The 8,154-nt window shown below is 45.4% G+C and overlaps 1 protein-coding gene across 1 annotated transcript in view; it reads left to right on the forward strand.

Moving 5' to 3' along the window:
- The window catches only part of Mrps27 (mitochondrial ribosomal protein S27), a 72,306-nt gene that overhangs the window by 49,648 nt on the left and 14,504 nt on the right, over nucleotides 1-8,154 (forward strand). Inside the window, exon 5 of the mRNA XM_021180173.2 lies at nucleotides 5,753-5,867. Coding sequence (XP_021035832.1) covers nucleotides 5,753-5,867 — 115 coding nt within the window. The remainder of the gene's footprint in view (nucleotides 1-5,752; nucleotides 5,868-8,154) is intronic.

The raw sequence follows: 8,154 nt of genomic DNA on the forward strand, positions 1-8,154 counted from the left end.
TTTTTTTTTTTTAAATTTGGATATTCTCTCTCTTATTAGTTAATTTGAATAAGAGTTGTCAATTTTATTGATTTCTTTGTTTTGTTTTGTTTTGTTTTCAAAAAAACTCCAACTCTTTATTTCATCAATTCTTTGGGATTTTTGTTTTGTTTGTTTCTACTTTATTGATTTCAGCCCTGAGTTTGATTATTTCTCTCCATCTACTTCTTTTGGGTGTGATTTCTTCTTTTTGTTCCAGGGAAAGCCCTTTTAAAGCATTGTTCAGTGTCAAAGAGCCTGAGTGGTTTTGATTAAAAGTTTAAGAGGGTTCTTTGAACCCTTGAACCCTGACTTCTGCCAGCATTCCTTTTGGTTCATCCCTGGAGGCACCTCTGTTCCCTAAGGCAGAATCCTGTCACCCTTCTTCTGTGGATTGTGCAAAGGAAGCATTAGGGGAGGAAGGAAGGAAGGAAGGAAGGAAGGAAGGAAGGAAGGAAGGAAGGAAGGAAGGAAGGAAGGGTGGTTTTCCTGTTACTGTGCTTCCTCTGCCACGAGGGGGATCTCCTCCTGCTTTGTAGGAAAAAGGCAGTGTTTCCTCCTGGCTTCAGCTGTCTATAGGCAGGATGGTACTCAAAACTGTCCACGGAGGCTGTTTCCATATGAACAATGTTCACAGGTGTCAGCATATATATTTGCATTGGTGAACCCTAGTGTGCCTAGCCACTGTCGCCACATCCTTAAGTACCTAAGACTTTGCAGTAAGAGAGATGACATGTTTCCTGCCTGAGAGTTTAGTGTGTGTGTGTTTGTGTGTGTGTGTGTGTGTGTGTGAGAGAGAGAGGGGGGGGGGAGGGGGAGAGGGAGAGAGAGCCTAAGAGCAGACTGTGTATTTGATGGGGGTCCTAATTGCTTAGTGGGGGATATGGGGAGAAGAGCCTTGAAAACTGTGTGTGTGTGTGTGTGTGTGAGAGAGAGAGAGAGTGAGAGAGAGAGAGGTGCTTAAGAGCTTTGTGTGTGTTGAGGGGGAGCCTAAGAGTTTAGTTGGGGGGGACGCTAAGAGCTTTGGGGGGACTAAAAGTTCATTGGGGGAAATAGGGGAGGTTGGTAGTTACAGAAATAGTTTGACTCTGACTGGATTGTGAGGCTGAAAATGAGCCCAGTCTTCCTTTCATGCTAGAGGAAAATCCTCAGGGATTTGGCTCTGCTACACCCTGGGAGAATCAGTATGCTGAGAGCTCTGAGAGATGCTTTTCTTCCGTATTTGAGAGAAAGAAATCAGATTCTTAAGAAATCCAGATTAGTGCTGAGCTTCTCCCCCCTCAGAAATGGCCGAAGACATCTGTAATCCCCCGCAGCCACGTCAGATCTGCCCGTGCGGGCTTCTCTGCCTTTGCAACCATGTGCCTCATCTCCTCCTCCGCTGCGGCACACAGACCCTGCCTGCTTGAGAGTCTCTGGAAACACTAACCTCTCTCCAGTCAGTCAGACCGCTATCCTGCTGACTTTCTTTCCCTTCAGTCTCCCTTCCCCTTCCTCAGAGTTATTCCAGTGTAGCCATGACTAATCAGTGTGTGGGTTTCCTGCCTTAGTTCCACCTTTCTTGACTTTGTAGTGTTGGTCTGGAGCCCTTTGCTTTTATAGATTAGTTCCAGGATCCAGTTCTCCTTAGCTTCCTGTCTCACCTACCCAGAGACCCTCTCCTTTTAGCTTCCCCCTCAGGCTTCCAGGGTACTTAAAGGTAACCTGTGAGCAAGCCTGTGTACCAGTCTCCATAGTGGTTCCTGGGTGCAATTCCAATTGGTGGCCAAAGAGACAGAAGTGTTTCTTCTTTGGAGACTACCATCAAGAGTATCAGTATTCACAGCATAAATATTTTTTTTCTCTCCCCATAATTCCCTGGTCTGGCCATAGACACTGCCTTTTGGAAGCAGATAAACTCAGTATCAAAGAACAACAGACTTTGTTCTGATTGGCTCCCTTAGGTCTCATGAAAGAAGGAGCCAAAGTAGCACACAGTCTGACTACAGTTATTATTTTTCTGTATTGGGTGGGGGGTGGGGCAGGGGGAGGTTTTATGTCCAGACTAGAGTTAGAGGTATTGTTAGACGAGCAGGGGTGGAATTTGGGTCATTGTACCTCACACAGGGCCACTACTGATGGATAGTCATTTCATGGATGTGTTATCTGTCTCCTGGATTTAGAAATGTAGATCTGCAATCAACACTATAGTGACCCAGGTCCCATTTGCCATCAGAGCCTTCCTCTCACCGTGTTTTGTACTTGCAAAGGGGACTTTTTTCTCTTATATACTGCAAAGGGGACTTCTCAGATAATGGGAGTCACTTGTGTCTTCATTGTGGTGATGGTTGTCCAGCTGTCATCTGTCAGGTTACAGTGGTAATGAAAGACTGGAACTTCAGGCTTCGAGCATCACAGCTCTGTAAACCCAGCTCAGAAGCCCACCTAGATATCTAATCACAGACATTTCATCTACACCGGGGTAGCTGGTAAATTGTAGGTGTTCACGTCCAGGCTTTGTATTAGCCTTTGGTAATGGGATAGGGAGACAGCTTTTAAAACAGAGTACATTTATTTAATAGAGCTTCACCATATGTTTATTGAAAGTTAAATTAACGGAAACTTCCTGAAGCATAAAATGTGGGATCTCAAGCAGCAAAGGAATTTTAATCTGTAGTAGTGATATTTCCATTTTGTATTTGTGATAACTGAAAGAATCATCGAAGATTGTGAATTTTGAAATTAACAATTCTGAAAGCAGAATTTCCTGCAGGATAGAAAAGAAAGTATCTTTCCCATTACCTTTTTAGGATAAGAAAGAGGGCAGTGACAACTGAATCAGTGGGTCAGTCACACACTAGCTTTTAGTGGAAGCTCTTGACCTTTTGATAATTGCAAGCTTGGCATTATGAATTGATTCACACTCCACACCACGGTCCAAGGAACTGGCTGAATCTTCTCCTTGGCAGCCTTCTCTACTGCCCCTCCTCCACGTCTGCCTCACTTAGAGGCCGAGGGTCCCATCTGGAATGCCTGTTGCCACAGGATACAGAACCTACTGGGAACGGGAAAGTGTGTTTATGCCTAGGCTTGGCTGGTGGCTCATAGAGTCAGGGAAACCATGTGGCAAGCCTGCTCATCCGTGTGCAGACCCTGTGTTGTAGCTAAGTGATAGCTGCTGCAGGGCTGTGGGCCCAGCACCACGCTTTAGGCCTGCAGCATTTGTAGTTGATCCTAAAGACTGGTGAGGGTGGCCGCTTTGCCATTGTAAGATAATGAGTCATTTGACGCCTGTGGAAGGACAGCCAGAGCCCACTGTTTTGTTGTTTTTGATTAAACGATTCAGTTGGTCGCAAATAACTATAAAGTCACACTCTGGTCTTTTTCCTTTTCCTTTCGATGATCTCTTTTAAGTGACTTCCCTTACCTTCTAAGAAATCAAAGGTGACCTAGGCTTTTGGATCCCTGTCTGACTGACAAACCGTGATTCTGCTCTCTGGCCTCTTGGTGCTGTAGCCTAGGGTGAGCAGTAAGCCAGGTGGCTGTCTGAGCAGTTCCATGCTGCTTAGACCTGCTGGGGCGAGAGGACGCGTCTCAGCTCCTGCTGTTGCCTCACCGGTGGTTTGGGCTTCTAGAAAGCTCTGACAGCCCGTTAGCACTGGGGACAGGATCTCTTCTGCATGGGTGCTAACCATAGAGTCAGAGTGAAAGCTGGACTGCACACGCTCCTTCCATCCCCTCTTGTGTTCCTCCTTCCTCCAAGAAGTGCACAGCCACAGAGCTGAGCTGCAGGCTGCCTCCCACTGCCCTGCGCACAGCAGGGCTGGGGTTATTTGAGCAGCGTTGTCCATCTTTTCTATATTCACGCAGTTTGCTGGTCCTGGCAGCCTGCTGCTTCAGTGGTAGTGACATCTGTTGAGATGTGGCCTCAGCTGATGGCACCAGGTGCAGAGGGGCATCGTGTAGTGGCTGGCTATAACCTGCCAGTCTACTGGGTGGAGCAGAGAACAAAAGTCAGTGTGTTTGCAGGCTGGTTGGAAGTCAGTGTGTTGTTTGGTGTTCTCTCTTTGCCTTTCCTGACTGCCGTGCTGGCCAGCAGTTCACAGAATTAGATAGATTATACCCAGAAGCCAGCCTGCCCCCTCCTTACTGGAGTTCTAAAGAGGAGCCACAGCAAAGTGCTTGTGAAATTGCTTGAGGAATTTCTCTCATACCATTCAAACTTGGTTCCTTTGTCCGCATATTGCGTTGATGCCTTCATGTTCCAGAAGTTAGGTACTAATTCTCTTTTCTTTCTTTCTCCTTAGTTTTAACACTGGTAGGATCTAGAAAGGGGTTCACTAACTGCCTATATGCCAAAGACTGGAATTCTACTTTCAGCAGCATATATTATAATATATGAAGAGAAAAGATGCTTGCTTGGCTGTGGTTGTGAGTTGTAGCCACAGAGTGCATCAAAGTCTGTCAGCACCAGCCAAGAAGCTGCCATCCAAGACGTTCTAAGGCAGGAAGGAGATTAAGGTGGAGATTAGGTTGAAAGAGCTCTTAGGTAAAGGGGATAGTTGACATTTTGAATCTGTTTTAAAATGAGAAATAGACTAAACCACCAAAGCCACAAACCCTGCAGCTAGCAATTCCCATGGGCCATGCCCTCCTTGCATTGTTATAAAAGATGTGTGTAAGGAGGCTGTGAATGCCCTAGGCAAAGCGGCATCATTCTCCATATATACATACATACGTGTTAACAGTACAGTCATGCACACAAGCATGTAGCAGTTAGTAAACGTCTTGATGGAAGCTCTGCTTTTATGTGCTGGAAACTTAGATGGGCCACGAAGTGTCACACACTAAGGAGTCATGTGGAATAAGTAGGTCCCCAATTCTAAGTAGGACTATGAAGCTCTGTCCTACTGAAAATGGATAAGTGTTCAGAAATGCCGCTGATATCCAGTTTCCTGCATGTTGGTGGAGAGAGAGAAGAGCCTTCCCACTCAGACACTGGCTGCCTGTGAGCACTTGGGCCAGAGCAGCCCCTCCGGGAGCTTCCTCCAAGTGACTGCTCATTCCTCGGGCTGCCTGAGTCACAGATCGTGAAGGTTGCTGTGGGAACAAGGAATGGACTGAGGGGTGAAAGTGGAGCCCTTGTTTATTTTTGTGATGCAGTTATCCCAGTTGCTCCTGAATATACAAGAAATACTGGTGTAACTTAAAGCTGTTTCCCCTTCGAGGTCTGTGTTGGTCTGCTTTTCTATTCTTCTGTCTTACTTCATTTCCAGAGTATCAACTTCAGCTTCACATATCCCTTCTGACAGATATGTATTTACATAAAGTCATGAATAATAGTTCCCCAAATCATTTCCATATAAATCTCTTATTAAAGCAAGGTGTTGAGGCAAGGGGATGAAATAAATAATAAAGCCAGACATGTAGACACACCTGTAGTCACAGCACTTGGGAGGTAGAGACAGACAGATCTGTGAGTTCTAGGTCAGACAAGATGACATAGAGAGGCCCCTATCTTAAAACAAATCAATAAGTAGGTTTTCTTTTTCTTTTTTATTATTTTGCCTTCTCTCTTTCCATTTCAGACTTAAAGTTAAGAACTTCAAGTTTCTATTAATTGTCAGTGCTCATGACTTTTTGGTCTCACTGACTATATCAAGTAACTTTTGCAAGAGAAGGACCTGGTAATGGGCGGTATTTGGGTTTTAATGTTTAAGAGATTAAGTGTTATCTCTTCTTGTGTTTTATTTAGATTTCGACACAGTCCCAACTGCTGGTACCTAAGAGACTGGACCATCCACACCTGGATTAGACAGTGTCTGAAATACGGAGCACAAGACAAAGCCTTGTATACTCTTGTTAATAAGGTGAGGGGTACCTGGCTATCCCTTGTATACATTGGCTCATAAGGGGAGTGTTTCCCCATGTGTGTCCTGAGTGTGTGTGATCTGCTCTTTGTGCCTGTGACAGTACCACCAGAAACCACTTTCCTATTAAGGTCTCCCCTCAGATTCCTTGTCATGCTGTTTGTAGACCGGAGCTGGTTATAAACTACCCAACAAATAAAACAGTAAAAATGTCCGTAGCTGCTTCTTTTCCAAGCATAGAGATTAAGAGAGGATATGTGACCATGGAGCGCGGTGGGAGGACATGTGACCATGGAGCGCCGTAGGAGGCTGCACTGGCAGTCACTTGTCTTCAGCCTTAAGCCCTGCCTTGCTTGTCTGTTTCCCTTTCAGAAGGGTTGGGTGAATAGTGGCCATTTCTGATGGAGGATAATCTCTAGGTCATTCAGTCCATCTTACACTTTTTTCTAGAAGATGTTATTCCTAGGTAATAATTTGTCCTTTCTCCTAAGCTCCACAGCTCTTTCTCCCCAAGCCCCAGAGCTCCTAGGATTAAGGTCCTTCTGGGTTAAACTCCACCCAGCACTGCAGTCTCCATTGACTCCAGTATATTCAAACTAAGCACACAAGTTGTAGAGTGTTACTATTGCCAGAGTCAACCTAAATACTGTTACAAGCCATTAGAGCACTTTAACAATATTTTTATGAAAATATATTATGTTCATAGTGTCACCAGACTTTGAAAATCAGAGTTCAGTCAGAATACTGATTTATCTTTGATTCTTCTCTGTGAAGAATGATTTTCACCTGTAACTTAGTCTCACAGCAAATCATCATATGTTGTACACATTGTTGGTGTGAGATGACGGATCGCTTATCGAAGTGAGGACAGAAATGAATAGTATCTCATCCTTACCTTGCAGAAATAAAGGCGCTATCCCTTCTCTCTGGTAAAGCTCACATTAGAGGATTCCAAGGGCCATACAAGAGGAATTAGAATGATGGAGTCTAGCTGGAGGGGAAGAAGTAGAGGAGATGAGTGCCTGTAAGCTAGTTCCAAAAGCTGTCCATGGGGCCGAGTGTGCTGCCTTTGTCTGCAGGGATGGAGACTTCAAGGGGACTGAGGAAGGGAGGGAGGGACCGTCAAGGCTCAGAGCTGCAGTCTCAAGAAAGAAAGGAAGGAGGCCCCGGGGGAAGACAGATGAAATCTTGTTCTCTTCATTCCAGAAATTACGTGCAGAGTTGAAGATCCCTGTGGAAACAGATTCAGGAGGGTCTGGAAAAGCAGAGCAGAGGATCTCTTCTCTGTCGCTCCCAGGCCTTTAAAAAGAGATATTACCAGATGAGGGTTCAGGAAGTGTAGCCTGTAACCACTTAGTTTTGTCAGTTGCCCGGAATGTCAGGCAAATACTTTTCTCTGTCTATGTCCTGGTTTTCTCATTTCCAACTTGAGTGGGTGTCAGCGATTTACAACCTGAGCTGCCTTCTTAGAGTTACTGAGGTTTGTTACATTTACAGATGCTCAGGGCTAGAGAGATAGCTGAGTTGGTGTGCTTACCACATGAGCATGTTTTGAGTCTAGATCCCCAGCATCCATGTAAAAAATTGAGCAGGACAACCCATCCTTGTGTACACCACACACACACACACACACACACACACACACACACACACAGAATACTTGTCTTAACCCCTAGTGTTCTAAGTCAGGATGTCTTTTCTGGGCCTAGGCATTTGAAATTCAAAGCATCACTGAGTGGACATTATAGACATTCTCACAAACCCCTATCCCCACACACAGCCTTGCCTGACCAGCATCCTTCTTCTGGAATGGAATGTGGTAGACACAGCATCAGCACCCAGAACCCACAGTTTCTATCAGGGTTCATTCATGCTGTTTTGTATCCTGTGGGTACAGATGGATGCTAAATGACATGTGGTCTAATGGAAACTGTCTCTGTGCCTTTTCATCCTTCCTAGAGACTTGACTTGACCCATGACCAAGGTTGGAAAACCTGACTGGCTCATTCTTTGTTTTGCCAACTTTACCCTGTACCCCAGATGAGATCTTCCTGTATATCCCAAATTACCCTAGAGCCTGAGTCTGGCCTCAGCCCTCTGAGGCATGAGGAACCACACTTGGCCAAGACCAGTTAATTTCAAGTTCCTTCCTGGCTCTAATGAGTTACTGTTCTAAAATGTTTTGGCTTTAACCTGCCTTGGATTCAAGCTAATGGGGGTGAGTTCTGAGAATCACAGGCCCCACCCTGAGCCAGTGCTCCCTGCCTCTGAGCCAGTGCTCCCTGCC

The sequence above is a fragment of the Mus caroli genome, chromosome 13, assembly GCF_900094665.2.
Source record: "Mus caroli chromosome 13, CAROLI_EIJ_v1.1, whole genome shotgun sequence".
NCBI lineage: Eukaryota > Metazoa > Chordata > Mammalia > Rodentia > Muridae > Mus > Mus caroli.